Source organism: Dunckerocampus dactyliophorus, chromosome 9 (genome assembly GCF_027744805.1).
Source record: "Dunckerocampus dactyliophorus isolate RoL2022-P2 chromosome 9, RoL_Ddac_1.1, whole genome shotgun sequence".
Classification (NCBI taxonomy): Eukaryota; Metazoa; Chordata; class Actinopteri; order Syngnathiformes; family Syngnathidae; genus Dunckerocampus; species Dunckerocampus dactyliophorus.
In genome coordinates, this window is record NC_072827.1 from 14,012,547 (window position 1) to 14,035,430 (window position 22,884).

A 22,884-nucleotide genomic window follows, 5' to 3' on the forward strand; every position below is an offset into this window, starting at 1 on the left:
TATCTATCTATCCAAACTAAAAATTTTACATTTTGGATGGTAATACTGTCAAAAGTGACTGAAACATGCAAGTCTATGTCTTTATTCAAACAAATATATGAGCGAAGGAAGCAGGAAATATCTATCTATCAGCTCCTTGGATAGTAAGACAGGAAGGAAGTCCAAGACTGATGGGACCTTGACCTCATGCTACTTTTTGGCTACAGTCCCTTCCTGTGTTTCACGTCCAAGATTTTGGCCACAGTGGAATCCTGACAATATGAAATACCATTTCTTCTGGTTCACATCTATCATTGCTGCCGTGTAAGGTGTGGGTGCTATCCATTTAAAAAGACTGACAGTGTAAAGACTGAAACTGCTTCTTGTGTCTTTGGCTCACCCTATTAAATAGAAATAAATGGTTGTGGCTGAACATGTATCCCACAAGACATCGTCATGCATTCTAAAATGTAGTTACTCTACCAAGTGAAGAAGATGGTAGATTTTAGTTTCATCTTTTCACCACTGAGGAAGGCGATACACTTTTTGGCTCATATTGATTTCAATATTGAGACTAAAGTAAGTATTTACTACATAAAATACCGAAAAATCAATGGTTCTACAAATGCAATGAACCTCAGTTAGCACACGTGGCGGTGAGCGGACAATATGGTGCACTTCTTGTTTTGTTGTGTGAGTTCAACTGTTTCGTAATGTAATTTATCAAAAAAGGTCTGTTACCAGCCAGTTAGCATGGAAACCGGCAGCAGAAGTCATTGTCCCCCAGGTCTGTCGCCCATCTATGACATCATCAGCGGTTGACTCTGTAGTTCTTTGCTAACTAACATTGTTGCAACACAAGTCTCTGCTTTTCTTGTTGATCGCAGCTGCCAAATAACCCACAATGGAGCCAAAGAAAGTTGGAAGTGCTGTCATTTTGATAAAGAAGGTGAGAAACACTACTGAATTAAAGAAATAACTCATAGCAAAACACAAAGGTCGGTGCCTAATAGCGCTGTTGTCAACAATCAAGGTAAAAGTGACGTTAAAAGTTCATTTACCCCTTTCAGACACGATTTCCATGTATTTATATGCATTTTCAATTGCTTTCTGCATGTAAAATATAATTGGAAAACGATAAAGTGGTTTGTGTTAACATTTTTGAGTGCATGGAACGGATTCATTGGATTTTACATTATTTGTTATGAGAAAAAAATGTGGTTAGTATATGTTTTGGTTTGTTTCGGACCTTTGGAAACGGATTAATGACGAGAACCGAGGTTCCACTAAACAAAGTGGTAAAGTTAAAGGTGAATTTAGAATCCAATAAAAAATTTTACCTCTCTAAAGCATACCTCAGTTTTGCACGTGTTGCTTTTTCTTTGGCTTTTTGTGGCTTTTGAACCACTGAAGGCGTACTCACACTGGGACACTGGGTAATTCCTACTCCATCTCCAGTGCCCCGGTAGCCTGTACTTACACTCATCCACAACGTATGTGCTTCGACTTGTTAACTACTCCTTCATTTCATTATGCAACACTGTGTTGCACAGCAATTATCCTGACTTGGAAGATTTTTTTCCAGTCGTTCTGTTTTATTTCTGTTTTGCATGGTGGCAACTATCATTTATAATGTCCGATAAAGGGTGACTGCATTAATAATACGACAAGTAATTCAACATGAGTTAGTGTACTGTAGGTTTTGACTTTGTGAATTAATTTATGAAAGATGGTGGTTATCCTTAATTACGAGCAAGGAGGAGTGTGTACACTTAGGTATGAATCAGAGTGCTCACACTAGCCAAACAATCCGGACTTTAGGTGTCATGTGGTTCCAAATGTAGCATGGCTTGCCTACTGTGGGGAGGACCAGCCTCAAGAAAAGAAAAGAAGTACAAGAAAAGCAGAATACATATTGGTAATTAGGCAATGCGGACTCATATGACAAACACTCCATTATGTGTTGTCACATATTGTAATTTCATTGATGTTTCAGACAAATCAATCTACAGTATCTAACATGTAACTTTATCATTGTTCTGGCACTTGCAACATGTTTCGCCCTAAGTTGGGTTATTTTGCAGCTGTACGCAATTTTAAAAAAAAGCTGATGAGTGCCCTTGAACGCCTCATCAGCACACAGCGTACAGTGCTTTATAAGAGGAAGAAAGAAGACAGAAACAGGAGTTCTGTCGTTCTGTGTGTCTCCTATGAACAAATAAACCACTGGACACTTGGTTCCGTGGAATGATAACGATAAATAATTGTATATTAATAATAAACAGACTAGATTGTCAGACGCACTGTTTGGCCTTACAAAAACTAAGACCTATTTTTGGCAATCATTTTTTTCATCTAAAACCGAATCATATGAAAATCGAGGTTCTACTGTATATGGTTAGGATATACTTACAACCTAGGCAACTGAGAGACTCTGAATTATATAACATTGATGCTTATTCATGAGATTTTATGCAAATTAATAATATTTGTTAAGATTTGGAGTTTTAAGGACGAATAACACCCTTGTGTTTGTTTACTTTGGTATCAGAGGGGATAAACTTCATTATAAATGCATTATAAATTAAGGACACAACTTATAAATAATGTAGAATAGAACACTGGAGCTACCTTTGGGAGGCTAAAGGAAGGTGACATCCAACAAGATAATCTATTGTTTACAGAAGGAGTGTTACCAAGGAGGGCCTTGTTGGCTGCTTCAAATCCATTTGTGTCTGAGCGGTGCATGAACCTCACACTCCCTTTCCCCCCCGTGAACCAGACAAGCTCATAACTCAGGCTTGGCAAGTGGCTGGCACAAAGTTGGCACTGTGATGGAACACAGTAAACAATGCCTTACCGAGGCATCGAGCTGCTAAACCTTGATAACACTACACCACTCTCGCACAAATATAGCAATGTGAGTGTTAATATGTGTGACTTGTCAGCACAAGAACAAATATGCAGCTAAAATAACAATCCCATCTCCGGTTTTTATTTTGATATGAATACAATTGTGCATTTCAGGAATACTGTACGACTGTATCAAAATTATAGGCTCGTTGGCTAAATGAATAGAGACATACCTGAATGTATTCTCTGTTGCTGTCCTCATTGGGTGTCCATCCATTGTTGTTGTAGTTGAGTCGGGCCTGATGTGGCAGCCAATTTTCATCATAAAAACTTGATGAAGCTGTGATCTGTTCATCAGTGATCTTGCCAGATTCCATACCAAAAGCATTACTGCAATGGAACGCTACAAGAAAAGCAGAGATTTACTAATGGTTGAAAAAAAGGACAAAAATACGACTTTATCAACTTTTAGACTTACTCTCGCTGACTTCCTTGTGCGTCATGTTATAACGAGCCGAGAAGCCGTCTTTAGCCACAGCCATGTCAGTGTGGAAGGACAGCGAGAGAATGCCAGTGGATGATTGGATCTCGGGAGGGACCATGGTCCCGCAGTAGCGACCAATCAGTGGGCCCACTGGGAATCATAAAGAATGTACTGTTTTAACCAGGAACAAATCTATTTCAGCTAATCAGAATGACAATTCAAGAAAATGAATACAGTGGAACCTCGGTTTTCATACGCCCCGGTTTTTGTATGATTCAGTTTTCGACGAAAGTTACTACTAAAAACCTGTCTTGGTTTTCGCACAGTGTTTCGGTTATTCCATGGCCAAACAGTGCGTTTAACAAAGTAGTCTGTGGAATTGAGTGTCCTAACAAAGCGTCCACATGTTGGTGATGTAGTTTGTATGAAAAATGGATGGTGGTTCTTTTAGAGTTGGGACACTATAGACAGAATCCGGCTAGGGAAGCCTTTCATCATCTTTATTATCCGTGTGAGTGTCTTACTTGTTCATAGAACTCACATAGAATGCCGAAAAACTCATATCTGTCTCCTTCCTTCCTTTAATAAGACACAGTGCACTGTGTGGTGGTGAGGTGTTCAAGAGTACCGCATATTCACGAGTGTTAGATGAATCTGTGCTTTTAAAAAAAAATAATAATAATAATACGGCTGCAAAAAAATGTAACGTGACTCTCCCGCCCCCTCCCCTTTCTCCCTCCACTCATGACCGTGTTCACCAACAAGTCTTCACTACAAGCAAAAGTGATGTTAAATGTAAATTTATCTATTTAATTCATCATTTATAATTATTTCATTTAGTTTTCTACATGTAAAACAATAATTATTATACATCAATTCTGTTTTGTGTTCACATTTTGGGCATCTGGAAAGGGTTAGTTGGATTTACATGATTTTTTATGGGAAAAACAGATTCGGTTTTCATACGTTTCAGTTCAAAAACCGAAGTTCCACTGTATTTAGCAGTTTTGTGAAACATGTATTACCATCATACTACTGTATTACTGGTAGTATTTTTGGGAGGACAAAAAGCACCTAAGGAAACCATCATTTTCTTCTTGTAACTTTTGACATTTTTGACTATACTATACTAGTTGTACCATTCCAGCCATTCTTTGATCACCCCATGTCGCTAACATCCTTCCCCCCAAACGCTCTAATTCCAATCAGGATGACCACACCTTTCCATGTTACCGCTCCCCTTCCTGTCATTTATTGCTCCCTGTGTGAGCTGCACATGATTTTACACTGTACACTTGTGTAAGTGTGTGTGTGAGTGTGTACATCCAAAGACCTAAGTGATGCATCGACTGTCATCTTCTCTGAAACAGCAACTTATATATGTCATCACAAACAGATAAGCATGATATCGGGCCCCAGGGCGTGTGTGTGTGACTGTGTACGTCTTTGAAGGGTTCGGAGCCCAGATAGCACATTCATAGGAACGCTCCCTCACATACAGACACACACATGTTGAAGCTTGTGGAGGAGGCAGAAGATGAGAAAACAGCCAGCAATCGATCAGTGCTATTGATTTTTTTTTTTCCTTTTGGAATGGGTGGATATTTGAAATAGGCCTCTTGAGCAAACAATAGTAATAACTCTTCTCCTGACAGTGGTGAGGGGAAGAGAAGAGAGGGAAGGAGTGAAATTGAATGAAATGAAAATGAAATGATATTAAGATTGGTAAAGCTTTTCGGTAAAGTTACAATTGTGCAAGAGCACAAAACATTCAAGTTATGTAGCTCTGGTATCATCACTTCATCAACCTGTCGTTATCTTTTCCTGCTTCTCTTGTCCTCTTGAAGAACTCGCACTAAAAGTCCTTCACCTTTTTCTCATCCTGTGGAATTCCTTCCTTTCAAACATCCTCCAACTTTATCCTTCCTCAGTCTTCCTGTCGTCTCACTGGGTTTTCCCACAAGTTTCCAACTCAGACCTCTTCAAATGAAACAGGAAAGATATTTTTTAACTGCCCTGTTTAATTGGTGCGATCCCACGGACTGTTCTTTGCCTCTGGTGCTATATTCATGTTTAGAGATATTCATACAGCTAAATAGACTACTGTCTCACTTTTTTACAAGTTACGAGCAAATTTATGAGTAGCATGATCTGCAATTAAAATGTTCCAATAGAGAAGTGCAGTTTCAATGTGATAAAACTGAATGAACTAAATTCATTATAATTAAATACTAAATATTTATTTAGCCAAAGCCGACTGGCCTGTTGAACATTGCCTATTATTAGTAAAAACAAATATGCATATTGAAGCATATTGTTGCATAATTTTGCTTTGATTAAGCATTTTCAAGCATAAAAGTGGCTTAATAAACTAAAATACAAATATAAGGCATTCAGAAGATGCCGTCAAAGATGTTGAAATTATATGTAGTATTCTACACTGGTCACTATGTGTCAGTAATGTTACTGTAACTTTCGGTGAGACACACAAGCATCAGACTTGATTGCAGGGACAACAGGTTTTGATAATTTCATAATAAGCACACATATTAAGCTACTGTTGCGGCCGTAACCAACGCCAAGCTGAAACTCCAAAACCCCTGACGTCACTTTCTGTTCGCCCACCACTCAACTCCCCTAACACCGGAACACATTCAGAGCAACACACACGAGCACAAGTCTTATTTTTGTTTTAAATTGCTTATTTACTGTTATTATGTCTACTATATTGGGTAATATGAGCATAAAGGGCTCTAATAATGTAAAAAAACAACATATTCATAAGGTTGTAAACAGGTTTTCTATGCTCTAACTACAAAAATATCCCATTCATAAATAAGGAATCCCACTGCACAAAAATTCACATTATCACGATTGGGTCTGGAACCATTTAACCGCGATAAACAAGGGATTACTGTACAGGCATATGCCAAAGGCGCTGAGGCCTCCAGGAAGTGCCAAAAATCAGCAACAATTCACCTTTAGTATAACTATATTAAAACTAGTCATTACTATGAACTCTTAAAATGGAAAAGCTCATAATGATTCAAATGTAAAGCAATGCCCAATTAATATTGCTAAAAATAATTGGACAGATAAGTCTCAGAATTTTTGTACATAGTTTTCCATATCTTGTATATATTGTATGTAGATATTTTTAAAGCTTTTGTGTAGTTATTAGTTTTTGTATATGGTTATTGCATAGTGTAAATGTAGCTTATTTAGAGGGTTATTGTGTGCAAACTGCGTGGTAAGAATATTTATATTTGAGATTTTGTTTTGTATTTATTTGTAATTTGTAAATGGGGTGACACGTTATCTTGGTAGCTTGACAATGGTTAAACATTGCAGATGGAGTAGGGTGCCATACAAAATCTCACCAAATGTGCCACATTGCGTAGGGTCGGATCTGTATTTAGCTATCTCCCAGTTGAATGTTTCTTCTTCTAATCCGACTATCTGGCCTTCTTCTAAATCCTTCTATTTTCTTCTACTCCATCCTTTTCCTGGAGGCAAACCAGAGGTCTTCGAGCCCCCACTTATTCATCTTAACATTTCTGTCCTTTAGTTCCTCTACTCAAGCATTCCACAGCACCCCCTTCTTCCATCTCATCTGTATCCAGACTTTATGTGCTGTGGATTTGTCCCTCTCAACTCTCTCCAGTAGTTACAGCAGCAAGAACAGAAATATCTTAACCCCCTCACCTCCCATTTTTTTCCCCTCGCTCCACTCAGCAACTCCTATTTTATTTTCCCCATGAAAATATATGTGCTTTCTCGTAGGTAGGTGCCAACATTTTGCCTGGAAGCTCGGCGTTTTATCTACCAACGCATAGCTACTAAAATAGTTGCTATTCTACCTAAATCAATACAGATGTAGGCAGGGAGAAGCACTCTTCATTTCACTTCACTAAGTGTAGTCCACCGTGAAATGACTGGAGTACCATCAGCACAGCACTGTGTAAGAGTCATGGGACAGTCTTTGTGAGAGTACTAGAATATGTATAATTTGTAGGAAAAAAAATACAAGACTCCACATAGGAGGGCCGAAGAAGAACATGTTACATTTTGGTAAGAATTACTAGATTATCAATTACCACTGCGCCATTTAACGATTCTGTCTGAGAAACGAAGATGTACATTTTTTTGGACTTTTTATTAGCTTTTCAGTTGGTTTACAGACATATCTAGATGTTGGCAGACGGCACTAGCTGTTAGTGATGTGTCGATCGCGAACAAAATGGCTCTTAGAGACGGCTCTTTGAAGTGAACAACAGGAGGCGGCTCTTTGAAGTGAACGTGAACTCTTTTCCTTGTCTTTTTTTTCTGTAAAGCCGCACGTGAGGAGAATGAGCAGCAAGAAACAAAAGCTGAGGCACTTTGTGTTTTAGAATGCCTATGTTGGCTAAAAAAAAACAACAACTATGACCTGGATTTTGCTTTTTCTTTAAGTTTTGCACATTTAATTTATATTTCCTAAGTTTTTTTTTTTATTTATTTTATGAATAGCTGGAAATTTACAAATAATGCACACAATCATATTGGACCTTTTTGTCAAACTGAGATGGGCCTTTTTGTGTTTTATATTTTGTTTTTTGTGGCAATCTGTTCCATGTTAAGCATATAAATACACATTTGATATACTGTAATTAGATTTATATATTAGAAATTCATTTTACACGTATTTTGGTAAGAAATCAATTTAAGCAACAAAAAAAATCTGAGGAGCCATACAGACAAAAGAGCCGTCTCTTTTAGGCAGCAGAGCCAAAAGAACCAGCTCCCTCAAAAGAGCCAAAATTTCCACCACTCTGCTGTAGTGCTGTCCACAACAGCAGCACAACACTTCGTCATTATCCACCCACTACGGTCACGGAGATGCAAAGTGCATTCACAAACAGCAGAATTCTGAACTTCAATATTATAACAAGAGCGGGTCATGTTTTTGCAGATTCTCTGAGTTCTCTATTGCTACTGGTTTAAATTGTCGACATAAAATGACGACATTGTGGCAATTTATTGTGGATTTTATTTCATACTTAGTTATTATTTTATTTATATTATTCAAATATTGAAATTACTGTTCTGTTCAACATGCTCGTCATCAAATTCCAGAAAAATAAAAACCCATAATTTTTGGTCATATTTTATGTTTTCCTTTTTAAAGGTACTGCTTCGGGCCCTGTTTAATCACCGGAACTGTTTCAAAAGTACTGATTTGGCACTGGTATTGGATAATATGTAAACAGTATCCATGCCTACAACAATGTCAAAACTGAAACAACAATGGTGGCTCAGACCAGTGCCTCACCTCCAGGAAGTCCATCCCAAACTTCCAGCCAGTCGTACTTGCAGTCCCCCTCGGCTCCAGGCAAGGGGTCGTTCTCCAGGTCAAAGGTGAGAAAAGTGAGGCTCACATCCATGCTTGGCGGCACAATGATGATGAAGGAGCACTCCAGGTTATGGGGGTATTTGTCGGGGAATCCTGGAGACTCAATGAGACCTGAGGGACTGGTGAAGTTTCTAGAGCAGTCTGAACCTAGGAAGACAGAAAGACATAGGAGTACATAATTACCTTCAGACTGCTGGTATTATTCTGGGAGGGCACAAACAAGTACATCCTGAAAAAGGTCTTTCAAACAGAAACGTAACAGCTGGTGTGTGCCGCTTCTTTTTGCCAAATACTGTATGTTGACATGTCATGGTTGGGTGGTCACCCAGTTAATAGCTTTGACTATACACACACACGTATTAAGCTCACACACGTTCATAAGAATTTTAACGGTAATCTGAGCCCTTACAACTTCCTTCTCACACACAATTGATGTAGTGGCATCTACAGCACCATTATTCTAGTTTACTCGACCGTGTATGGTCTAACACCCAGACATACACACACAAGTCTGTCTAAGCCTCTTATAGTAACCCATTTCCCTCCAGTCTGTTTGGGTGCCTGCCCTTGTGCTTGCATGTTTACACAAGTAAATGAAGAGAAAGTCACTAACACTTTAAGAGAGTGTGTAGTCTTGCATGCGTGACTTTAAGGTGTTGGTTCAAGATGAATAAGATAATTTGACAATATTTTTGACAGTAAGGTAACTACGTCAAATATGATATTGCCATACATTTAATGCTAATATTAATGTTAATTAAACAACTTTGGATTTAATATTTGACATAAAATTGCTCCAAAGAAAAAAAACTATTTGTGAATATGAAAATTCTTCCTTACATTAATGCAATTTCAGTTTGGCCGCAATAGTGGTTTGCTTACAAAGTACACAACTATTTCTAAAAAAGCTGAATAAGTGAAGTAATTTAAATATATATATATATATATATATATATATATATATATATATATATATATTTTTTTTTTTTTTATAAAAAAAAAGCAAAACCATCAATCAGTGAATACCAAAACTCTTCCTAACATTGGTGCAAACTCAGTTTGGTTACAGTCGTAGTTTGTTTACAAAGCACACAACTATTTCTAAAAGATGCAAACAATCAAGCTAGATTGACATAATCTGTCAGCTATTCAGTTCGACTTTTCAGTCTGTTTTCTTTAATACCATGACCTTCTCACGCATGCAATGACATCAGAAGCACACACACCTACTCTTATAGGGTGCCCCTCCCACAACCCACACTACCCCCTCAATAATGTGGGTCTGCGTGACTGTAAGCATGTGTGTGTGTGTGTGTGTGTGTGTGTGTCTGGAGTGGTCGTCTGACCAGTTTGGTTGCCAGCAGCAATTTTATTCCCTTCTCATTACTTCAAGTTCATGCACATCGCATAAACACTTCCGCCCTCCTTTCCCATGTGATATGTTCCATACTTTCATGCTCCTGTTAACGCCTGTTTCCAAGTCACTGCTTTTTAATTTTTAATATTATTACACACAAGCAAAAAATATCAGTGTTTTTTTCCATTTTGTTTTTTTTAGCCTTGCTTTGCCTTTGACATGTTCATTTCCTATGCTGTTGTTGCACTGTGTGACTTGTGATTTGTGTTGCTGGGTAGATTGTGGATGTGCAGTCACTGGGGGGACAGTGGAAAGTGTCCCACCCTGTGTTTGGATGGTGAGATGTGATGAGATGAGATGTGTTTACAACTGCATTGCGAGTAAGTAAAAGTCATTTGTCAAATGTAAAGTCTTAGTAACACTCACAGTACAGCAAAGTAATTAAATGTTGCCACAAGGCGTCAAAATATATGAATGTGACTGTGGTATGACTAAATGCATCTGAATAGTGCTGCATTGCAGCAAGCTTTATGGATGGTAAAATGTTATTAGTAACTGAAACTCTAAATAAGACTAGGCTAATTAGGCATTTTGCTTAGGAGTGTGAGTGTGGTTTTTTAATCTATCAAACTGGAAAGTCACAGAACTTTGTTTATGGTGTTTACACTTATAATATTAGTAATATCAGACTGGCTCATGACACATGGTGATTATTTTTGGCGATATCGCAGCAAAACATGATATACTAGATAACATTTTGTACTTTGTCCTTTGTACTGTGAGTGTGTGAATGAATATGTCGTGCAGACATATATGTGTGTGCAACCGTCCAGCCTATATCTGTGTATACATACTGTATGCGTATGTGTGAGTGTGTGGGCGTGCGTCTGGTGAATTCTGGGTCACAATAACAGCTGGGGGCACACTGCCTAGACAGGAGCATTTGATTGGATGCCCTGTCCGAGCTTCGTTTGTATTGGTTGTAATTTTATGATAGCAACCATAGTAACAGAGGTGTAAACACAAGCAGTTTGTTGTTCAATTCATGCACGTTTGTGTTTTTCAATCCATTTCCAACAATGACGCTTTTTCTCTGAGAAAGGTGGTAATGCATTTTATGTATGTATGTATGCATTTTTATATATGTACGTGTGTATGCACGTATTTCAGAGACATATATGAAAAAGTAAGACAATAAGACAGACTAGACTGCTCCTCAGAGGGTGAAGGTCTGGTCAGCAGAACAAAAAAACAGTCAGACAAGCTCCTTCAGCACAGACAAGGATTAGGACAGAGACCCCCACTAAAATCATCCTCTCTCAGGGATGAAGGACTCAAAGCAGGGGAGCAAATCATTAATATATACAACAACATGGGTCCATGACACAGTTTAAATATCTGAATAACAGTTAAACACATGTTTTGTAGTGGCCTTTTACTGTGGCCACCGCAATTATGGATGATGATGAATGATGAATTATGAATGCTCACAGATTTCGACTGATTTGTGAAGAATATTTGTGACAATTACACCGTTTGTGTACATAGAACAAGTATTAGATCTTTGAGTTCAGCTTGAGTTCAAAATGGGAGCAAAATAACAGTGTTGCATTTATATTTTTGTTGAGTGTAATTGAGTTAACAACTGCATTGTAAATCATCCTTACTGAATATTACCATTAGCAAAAAACAGTTAGTTGGCTACTTTACCAAAAAAGCAGTCAAACTAGTAACTGAACTACTCCTTCGTACATGTATTTAATTACCAGGAAAAGTAATTATTGCATTATTTTTTTTGTAAAAACCTTCAAATATGTAAAATAATTCCGATTTATGCTGTTGAGGCTGCTTCATGAGGTGAGTTAGGCTGAGCTCACGACATACAATTCTACCAAAACAGTAGTGTTTTCCTGAGAAGGAGCAACCGCAACTGTTGTTGCCTCGCTATTTAGCTTTCTGTGTAGTAGTCGTGAACAATTGCAACTGAAGCCACATCCAGATCGATGATTGGTCGCTGTCATTGGACACACTCCCAAGCACTTCCGGACAGCTGCTGAACCCCTTTTGTCCAATTACTTACACTAAATAAACACAGGACACTGATCAATTGTTACTTACAGCTTGGTCTTCTGACTCTTAAACACGACCAAGTAGCATTGGAAAGGCGTCGGACTTCAGAAACAATTTGGCGGATAGTGCAGCTTTGTATTAGCCCATGTTCACAAAACAGTCCCGTGTGAAGTGGCGTTGACAGGTGAGCCAACCACTTGTGCCTCATGCTTACCCCTTTAGGCACACCCAAACAAACATTTCCTGGGCGCCATTGGCGACGTGCTAACGCCGTGGACAGAACAAAGCAGAGTGGGGGTGCTGGGGATGCCAATATAAGGACGTCTGGGTTGCATTGATGTCAATGGAACTCCGTGTTAAAAAAAAACCTCTGTAAAACACAATGTGCTGACACGTTGGCAACATTGACAACATTGTAACAACATTTATAGGTCAGAAAAGAGGAAAAGCATAATAGGTGCCCTTTAACAATATCCATCCATCCATCCATCTAGTGTCTTCTGCTTCCGCTCAGTATGGAAGTCCAGATTTCTCCGGCCTCCTCTTCCAGTTCCACCAGGAGGACAGAAAGGTGTTCCCAGGCCAGCTGTGAGACATAATCTCCTCAGTGTGTCCTAGGTCTACCCTGGGGGCCTCCTTCAGGCTGGGCATGCCCAGAACACCTCACCAGGGAGGCGTCCTGAGCCCCTTCAACTGGCTCCTCTCGATGTGAAGGAGCAGCGTCTCTACTCTGAGCTCCTCCTGGATGACTGAGCTCCTCACCCTATCTCTTAGGGTGAGTCCAGCCATGTTATAGAAGTACATCATTTTGGCAGCGTATATCCGCGATGTCATTCTTTTGGTGACGACCTAATGCTCATGTCCATAGGTGAGGGTGGGAACATAAATCGACCAGTAAACAGAGAGCTTTGCCTTCTGGCTCATCTCTCTCTTCGGTCCGGTACAGGACCGCTTTACTGCAGATGCAGCGCCGATCCGTCAGTCAATCTCATGCTCTAACCTTTCCTCATTCGTGAACAAGACTTTAACTCCTCCAGGGTAAGACCTCACCCCCAATCCACCCTTTTCCGACTGAGAACCATGGCCTCAAATTTGGAGGTGCTGAGTCTCATCCCAGAAGCCTCACAATCAGCTACCGCCTCAGTAAACACTGAAGACAATCAGGGCAACGACATCTGCGAATAGCAGAGATGAGAGCCCCCAAACTGGACCCCCTCTGCTAAACCTAAAAATTCTGTCCATAAAAATTATTAACAGAATCAGTGACAAAGGGCAGCCTTGGTACAGGCCAACGTTCAGCGGAAGAGGCTTTACTTCCTGCTGGCAATACAAACCAGAGGATGGTAAACACAACATGTGCAATGGGAGCAAATGAACAGGTGCATATTGAGACATTTCATCATGTGACTACAAGATGCATATAAGACATACACACATAAAAACCAGTCACCCACACAAACAGACGTTAAGTTGAACTTTCCAGGTTAACAAGATCTTGTTAACCGTGTTCCAGCATCTTAACTGTTCCAAATGGCGCTTTGCTTGCCAGGGAAGGTTTCACAGACATACTGTACAAGCAAGATTATGTTCTGTCGAAGACTTTAGAAGAGTCATTGAGAAAAGCCTACCCATATAAATTTGTGCACATCTCTACCATAACAATCTTTCACCAAGTCATATGATTCAGTTTACTACGGCATGCAACTTTACATTTTTTCATTGTCACAAGTTGCAAAGCTTTCCAAAATACCTGATTTGTGTCGTTATTTCAGTAGGTATAATGCAACCTCAACCCTATCCCGATGGAGTCACCAAGAACAGAGCTACAGTAATGAATAGACCATGGGTCACCAACGTTTTTCCTTGTGAGAGCTACTTTTACAAAATGAAAATGGCCACGAGCTACTCATTTTTGTAACATTTATTTTCAGAGCTTATTTTAAACCCAAACAAAGCGAATATGCTTGTTTTACCAGAACATTAAAAAAATGCTGGTGTCTACAACTCACATTTTGTATTTCAGAATGCATTTCTTTCTACTGTTCTTTCATTATTAACTGAAAACCTGAATGAAAAGCAGGCTTGCGGGCACCTCATGTGGTCGTGGGGGTGCTACCTGGTGCCCGCGGGCACCACGTTGGTGACCCCTGGAATAGATGATACAGTGCAGTCCACTGATCTTTACAGAATTGTCACAGGAAGGGAAGAATATGGAATGGTTGGGCATGAAATGGTTGTTTTCTGCTAATAAACAGTCAAGTGTCAAGAGACAACAACACAAAAAGCAAGATGCCCTCCATTGTAGTTGTCTTGCTGTCCCTTGTTGAGTTATTGGCATTGGTATGATGTCAAACTATTTATGTAGTTGACACAGCTACGTTAGAACATTGCTGTAAAAGTAGGCCAACAATTTACCAACTTTGCAAGATTAGGGTGCATTTACAACAACGCGCATGTGCTTGCCCTTTGTTTTTACAGGATACTTTTTAAGGCATCGAAACCTTTTCTATCAAGGGCCACATACTGAAAAATAGAACAATGTGGGGGGTTACTTTGATATTCTGTGTGATATTCTTTGTCATTAAACACACAACAATCAAAGTAGGTCAAGACTTCCTAAAAATTTAAATAGTGTGAATGGATAAAGCTGGTTTGTCTTCTTTAGTATGACAGCACCTTATCTGATAACCTTCATCCATTCCATCCATCCATCTTCCCTGCCGCTTATCCTCACAAGGGTCACGGGTATGCTGGAGGCTACCCAAGCTGACTTCGGGTGAGAGTCGGTGTACACCCTGAACTGGTCATTCATCCATTCTTGTAACTTTTTATATTTAAATTATTTTAGTGTAGCCCTAATATCTAATCCTTTGTAATGTTCTGCTGCCAGCAATTATACATTAACATATAACTGATGGAAAAATACTGGGACAATACTGAGACACTTAACGACTGCATTGTTCCCATTCACACAAGCTTAACTCTCAGTTCTACACAAACTTAACTTTCACTTTCTAGAGGGGCGTGGCAACGGCTATGTGGAGTCTGTGTACTGTGGAGTCTGTGTAGTCATTTTGGGCTCTTTATCAATCTTCCTCGTCGTTGCTAGAGTCCAGTGCCGTAAGCAAATATATTGTCGTTTTTTAATACAACTTGAAAATCTTTTAAATTGTGTGGTACAATAGCAAAGTGGTCCAAAGAACCAAAGAGGCTAAGGAGAAGAAATGACCTTTACAAAACTAACGTCCAAAATGACCTTTATGTTTTCAGTCACATGTAACATCATCCATCCATCCATCCATTTTCTATACCACTTCTCCTCATTAGGGTCGCGGGGGGGTATGCTGGAGCCTATCGCCAGCCAATCGCAGTAACATCAGTACCAGCAAAATGCCAACTCAGCACGTGTCATCATACACCGATCAGTTCTAAACCTTGTCGCCACTGCAGTTTATGTTTCCCAACAGCCAAAAGCAGCTTTTCTCTGAGTGGCTTAAAGCTCCATGTGTGATCTCTGACACTCGACTTGAAGTCAATTGAGGTGAATTGAGTGCCAAAGAAACACACAGTAGAAACTCCGACAGGCTGGTGGCGGAAAGTGAGTAACATGGACAAGTGCACGTGTTGTGTTAGTAACCTCAGCTCGCCCTGTGTGTGACAGTGTGTTGCAGGACTCAGGACTCAATTAAGCCGGCATGTGAGGAATGCTTTCAGGGGGAACAAAACAAGATGGCTGTGGGACCAACACTATGTGCCCCTATGTGTGTCTTAGCCGCCCATGGTCTCAGTTAGTCTTGATTTGGCTGACCCATGGCAGCGTGAAGGAGAGCTGTATCACACACACTAAGATGTAACTCTCAGAGTGAGGGCCATGAAGGGCACGGATGTCTCGCATGGACTGTCTACAGGGGTCTCAGGGGTCCTGTGCTGAGTCGGTCCTTAGCCGCTAGCTGTCTCCCATGACATCTGGGAGACAAATGAGGTCTGGTCACCTAATGAAGCATGTTGGGTCTCCTATTAGTCGCCAACTCGTGATATGGTCTCTATCAGCCTGCTTGCAAAGGTTCACTTCTACTTATTTGGGGGTCACAAGTTCAAATGCCCCTCTTTAAAGAGATAAATGCTCCAAATAAAAGTCTCTTTCACACTGAGATCCTGCAAAATTGGCCCGTAAGAGCCATAACGATAGATCTGGCATGCCTTTCACGGAACATTGCTATTCTTTCACACAGCAAGACTGGTTGTCATGCTAAGATAACTAGCAACTGGTGTGACCTATACAATACTTGTAGAATACCGACAATTGCTTTTACCAAAACAGGGTATGAAAAGTAACACTGTTGAGATTACACCATAGTCTCAGCTTTCCGCTATTACAACTCTGGTTCTTCCTCAGAAGCCAGAAAATGTCCACATATTCCAAATGTTTCCACAAAAAAATGGCTTTGTGAAAGAAGCAAAAGACGAGAGTTTCATCGGAGCGTTCACATCTAACCTTTGAGATTTGACTCTGACTTGAGTGTATATAGCTCTATCCCCACATTTCATTTTTTCTTTTTTTTTTAACCAAAAATCCACAAATGTGCGGTGTTACGAATGCTAAATGTGACTGTGCGGGAATTCTTTTGTTGTAATCTATGTCAGACTCGAAAGTACAGCATTCAAGTATGAATATGTTTAAGACAGACTTAACAAAAAAATCAATTCAGTTCTTTTAGTGGATAGCAGATGTACCTGGTCTATTCAACTCATAGTAGTATAGAGCTTTTACGATACTGCATCTTTTGATGTTCTTGTGATCGAACAACTGAGGTTTAACTTAAATAAGACAAAGTGCTGCATTTTCTTACCAGTTTTGAAGATTTCGTAGCGCAGCGAGAAACCCGCCCCTTGGTGGGCGTAGTCCGACACAAACTTGATGTGCAGGGAGGGTCCAGATGATATGATTGGTGCTGGGGCAATGTTACTGCAGTGCTTTCCCAGTAAGTCGGCGGACTCTGAGTTCCCATCATGGATCTCTACATAGTCATACCTGCAAAGTACAAACGCATGGATAAATAATGCCTCCCCAGTCTGACACACTGCGATGGCTGTAATTACAACAGATAATATACATGACTGATAACAATATTAGCCTGTGCAATATAGTATTTGATGAATGATTGAGATTTCCAAATTGCAGAAATGTATTTGAATGTAAGCTCTTCAGTCAGCAACACTGTCGGTGTTATTACAGCTGCAGGAGGCGACACATAATTTAAACACTGCATAATGAATGGCAATGTAAAATATATACAGTAACTACAGTACAGCACAAATTTATGTATCTTTACAGTGGGGGCTCACAAAATAGGTTTTCCACATGTACTGTACTTTGTTTGTATTTATTTTATAATAATCAGAATAATTACATAATCACACATGTACTTTAGTGCAAAACTTTAATAAGAAATATTCTTTAAAATGCTATATACAATATTATGGTGTTCAACCTATATTTTTTCGACTGAAGAAAAGATTTATTTATTTCTAAAATGATTTTGGGTTATAGTGAGGATAAGTGAAACAGAAAATGGATGGATGGATGGGTGAATCTAGGGTTAGGCATATTCTGTGTTCCTCTTTTGTCAGGCAAATCTCTCAATTAAATTGAAATCTCAATTTTTGTACACCCCAGTTTTTCTCAAAATTATCGTATCGTTAATCTTAACGTATTGCATGTAAAAAAAAAACTAGTCCGTTTGCCTGGTAAAGTATTATTCTGCAAAATTGAGCACCCAAACACCCGTTCCATTTCACCAGGATGTACGGGAAAACGATTCAGCAATAATTTCCATCCATTTGGTATTTATAATTATTTTACTGCATAAAACTGCATGTTTTTTGTGTTTCTGGATTAATTGGATGTACATGAATTTCTATGGGAAAAATTGCCTCGGTTTTCATACATTTTGGATTTCGTTAAATTACTAAGAAACCACTATATGTGAAAAAATACACTCTGTTTCTAATTGAAATAATTGTTCGTGAATTTATTGTGGCTCGGAGGTGGCTTGGTTATTGAGGTGGCTCAGGCATCTAGTCCGGATGCCTCCTGGACGCCTCCCTGGTGAGGCATTCTGGGGACTGGGAAGTCTGGGCTTCTCTACTGAGACTGCTTCCCCTTCGACCCGGACCCGGATAAGCGGAAGAAAATGGATGGATGGGTGAATTTATTGTTTGTATCAATGCCTAAACACACAAAGTGGCATTTAAAAAAAGTGTAATGTAATTCATTCATTGCAAACATCAGCAGGATGTCTGGCTGTCACCATCCACAAAAAAAAAAATCTATTTTCATTCTCTTTCTTTGATGTCCTCTGACCACAAATGTTTGGCTCCGTGTCCAGACGCACAGCAGGAGTGTTGCCGCTGTGTCTGGACAACAACCAACTGGCCACCTCTTTACCCCCAAAATAGTGTTCTGGTAAAAATACTACGACTACTACTAATAATAATAAAGTTTTAAAAAGTAATTGAGTTTGATTCTGACTTAATTCAATTTTCAGTGGGAGACTTAACGGGGGAATAAGTGCACTTGGAGTCTATTTGCACGCCTTTATCCACTTTATCGATCAGCTCTGACCACAGTCATGTTAATTGCTCTTCTACTGAGCTTTTTAGTGCAATTCAGTGAACACTTAACAATTCATCAGAAAAGAAACTCAAAAAGAAGATCTACTTTAATGCCATTATAGTGAATTAATTGATGGAAAATGCGGAAAATATTGTGTTGTGTTTGAGTTATTGATTTGCTTTACATACAATAGAAACTGATATTTTAAAATTAGATTCACCCCACCACAACCGTGATGAACTCAGCAGAAACACACACGAACATCTTTGAGATGTTGTGTGGACCATTTATCAGACTTTATTAGCTGACTTGACAAGGCAATGCAATATATTGTGGGATAACAAGCATCCCGACAGATCAAACAGGTGATGCATTCTCACCAAATATGCATTTGAAGAACAGACACTTTCCAGTGTTTGTTCTCCCACAACATATGTGCCTACGTGTGTGTGTGTGTGTAGCCCTCGACAGGTGAGCAACCTCCCAAAGGTCACCCGACTCCCACAGTCCCATCATGCGATGTGTTGACTTGGCACGGAACAGCGGTGATACATGCGCAATACAGTGTTTGTGTGAAACGGCTCCATCATCCTCGTCTTTCTTTCATTTCTTTCTTTTTCATGGTTATAAATGTATATATGTATATATATCATGTTGTTGGGTGTGTTCCTCTTTTTACCACTGTGGCAGAGAAACAAGCTGAAAGAAACATCTACAGTACATCAGTGAGCATCTGACAAAACCAAACGCCGGCATCGCCAAGTACATCTACAGTACATCAGTGAGCATCTGACAAAACCAAACGCCGGCATCGCCAAGAAAGCTTGCAACTTAAGGAAGTGGGGGTGAAATTCAAGGCACTTGGCGTGCCAACTGCAAAATCTACATCAAGTTCAAGGGAGCACCGGAGGAAGCTAAAGTACTTGCTGTCAAAGACATCAAGGTACTGGGCAAATATTGAAGATTGGTTTGGTTTGGTTTGATTTCATTTTATTTGAACATGCATGCATGTTACAATGGAATACATCTCATGAATCATTTCACAGTTCCACATGTCCAAAAGGAGTAGGAAGAAGTAAAGCTTATTTAATCCTAACCCCCATCCGTTCCACATCTTGTGCAGTACATATTATTCACTGGTAGATGACATCTTCTCGACTACCAGAAGTCACAAAAACTTGATGTCACGACACCCGAATCACGAGATGAGACGATGCATGAGATTGGGTCCACGAGAACAAGACGAGACATTTAACATTCATTTTAAGAAACATACAATAAAAAAATATAACTGGACATAAAAACTTCTTTATTTAATGAACCGAGTCACAAAACAATGCAGGTGCCTTTATTGTCCCACAAATTGACGCTAAACAATATTATTGTCAACATTTTTTGAAACCAAATAAACCACTAATGTTATGATAATATATAATAACAATAATGTATCATGTATTTTTTTTAATATATACAATGTTCTATGTACCATGCATGTGTCTGAAATAAAGTTGATGATGATGATGATAATAATGCAATAGTTCCTTCAATATGTCATCTTTCACTGTGTAAAGTTGTAGAATTTCCATTTGTGGTACGTATTTTCTCACATGCAATTCGTACAGTCTGTCAAATGTTTGCAGCATTCTGGCTTTACAACTGTATTAAAGAGCAACATTTCTTTTGCAGTGGAGGAAAGTGCACTTTTTGTGAACACAAACCATTTTGCGGTGCTCCGTTTGAATTTACTTTGTCGATCAAACGTCTCTGTGAATGTTGACTGTCGGGACGAAGGCTCAGCATCTTAATGATAGGAAAACTCTGTCGGGTGGATATATTTCAGGAGGGCAACTTTGTTGTTGTCTGGCTTGTTCGTGTTGATGGGCTCATCTTGCTCATTATGATTATTTCCATGCGGGGGTTGTGGCATTTGGCTTTGCAATCATCTTTATTTTGCTCCTCTTTTCCACTACATTACCTTGCATTGCTTCTCACGAGGCTACCTTGCTACACTGTGTGTGTGTGTGTGTATGCTAGCACCGTCTCCCCCCCCCACAGATAAAGTGACTGTACGACTGACGAGGTCTCACTCCGTTGTTCAAAGGAACACCGTTTCATTAACGCTGCACAAGATTTATGGTGTAATTATTTTAACTTCTTGATATTTTTTCTTTCAACACTTTCCTTTTGTTTCAAGGAAAATATGCCAACATGTAAAAGCTGTGAATGAATGATCAGTATCAGACTGATGGAGAAGGGGTAGGATTAAATAAACTCTGCTTCTTCCTACTCCTTTTCAGACATGTTGAATTGTGCAAGTGTAACCACACGATGTTCCTTAATGTAACTTGTTACACATGTCTGAGACTAATAAACCATAGCATGCCATAGGTGCTGTAAGTCACACAAGGAGTGGCAAACATCCACTATGAGGGGGAGTTAATTCAGGTCAAGAGAATTAAAATGTAAGAAAGCAGCATGTTTGGGTGTTTTTCAAAAGTTCCTAAAACGGAGTATTACAGCAATTAAAGTGTGGCCTCCTGCGTACCATAGCCAAAGTTATAATTAAGTTGTGCTCACCTACTTATTTTCAGCAGTGACAGAATGTGTGTTTGTGTGTGTGTGTGTGTGTGTGCGCAGGAAAAGTAGAAAAAAAGTTAAGCACTGTAATACTGAACTATCTGCCAGACCACATGAGCGCTACCGTGTCTGTGTGAGCTCTGTATGCACGCACAAACTACTGCAATGACGTATGCTCCTAAAAAAATTAAAACACATTATGCAATACTATGCTTAAAATGTTACAAAAATATATAGTAATAAAAAAAATCACAATGGTGAGGGGATTTACTGTGCATACACATCCAAGCGCAAGTTTTGATACTCATAGCAAACAAACAAACAAACACACACAGGCAGTGATAAAACAAGTACAGTGGAACAGTGTTTAGCGTCTTTAATTTGTTGCTGAATGTCCGGAACCGAAACATACACTAACCGAATACATTTATCCCTTAAGTAATAATGTAAATCCATTGTGTCATCATCCTTCCTTGTTTTGGTTTGATTTGGTTTCATTTTATTTAAACATGCACGCAGGTTACAATGAAATACATCTCATGAATCATTTCACAGATGATGTCCAAAAGGAGTCGGAAGAAGCAAAGCTTATTTAATCCTACCCCTATCCGTTCCACATCTTGTGCAGTACATATTATTCACTTCCTGCTTTCCATGTCATATTATTCCATACTGTATAATAATGAGTGTAATAATAAATAAATAACAAAAAAAAAACAATCATGATAGAACAATGAATGCAATAATCAACATAATAATAAATAAATAAGATGAAGGCAAGCATAATAAAGCAAGTTCAAAACTCTTCTGCCATATATTTAGCAAACATCAACAGCTTGTATTGTTTTTTGAATTCGCTTGCCTTGGTACATTGTTTGAGTTACTTGCTCAATCCGTTCCATAATTGAATTCCGCATACTGAATTCCGCATATAAGTGTTTTAAGTAAAATGTTCCTCTAAGATCATATTTCTCCTCTCTTATAGAGAAATACTGTATGCCATTTTTAGGTAACAAGTTATTGTTAACTTCATGCATTATTTTAGCAGTTTTACTAAATCAGCAAATTTTGAATCTGTGATTTTAAATATAAAGTGTTTGTATGTTCTCTATACACGGCATTATGAATTATCCTCACCGATCGTTTTTGCAGTACATTGAGTGGGTGAAGATTGCAGTAAAGAGTGTGGAGTGATTTTTGAACAAGAACAAATTTAGCTTTATTCAATATTAAAGTATTTCTCGCCACCTTTTGTTGTATATTTTTGATATGAGATTTCCTTGTAAACTCAAAACACAAAGACGGCATGTTTAAATCATGACGCAAGGCCAGTGTGGAAGTGGTCAGAGAGAGAACCTGACACTAATGTAGTGTCAGGTTCTCTTGTTGGACTGACAGCCACAGGTGCCCCCCCCCCCATCCTGTCCTTCCTTCCCCAGTTTGGCTCCAAGCCGTCAGTAGGGAGCAGACATCCACGTTTAACTGAGCACACGCACTAAGACACACACTCAGACACACACATTAAACACACTGATACACACACACAGCGCCCGTGG

General features: G+C 39.2%; 1 protein-coding gene across 2 annotated transcripts in view; it reads right to left on the reverse strand.

Annotated features, from left to right (window-relative positions):
- Positions 1–22,884, reverse strand: part of nrp2b (neuropilin 2b) — a 123,502-nt gene that overhangs the window by 69,379 nt on the left and 31,239 nt on the right. For both annotated transcript variants that reach the window (XM_054786938.1, XM_054786939.1), the window contains exons 3-6: positions 16,986–17,167; positions 8,628–8,855; positions 3,311–3,466; positions 3,066–3,235 (exon numbers count right to left, since the gene is read on the reverse strand). In XM_054786938.1, the coding sequence (XP_054642913.1) occupies positions 3,066–3,235; positions 3,311–3,466; positions 8,628–8,855; positions 16,986–17,167 (736 nt within the window). The remainder of the gene's footprint in view (positions 1–3,065; positions 3,236–3,310; positions 3,467–8,627; positions 8,856–16,985; positions 17,168–22,884) is intronic.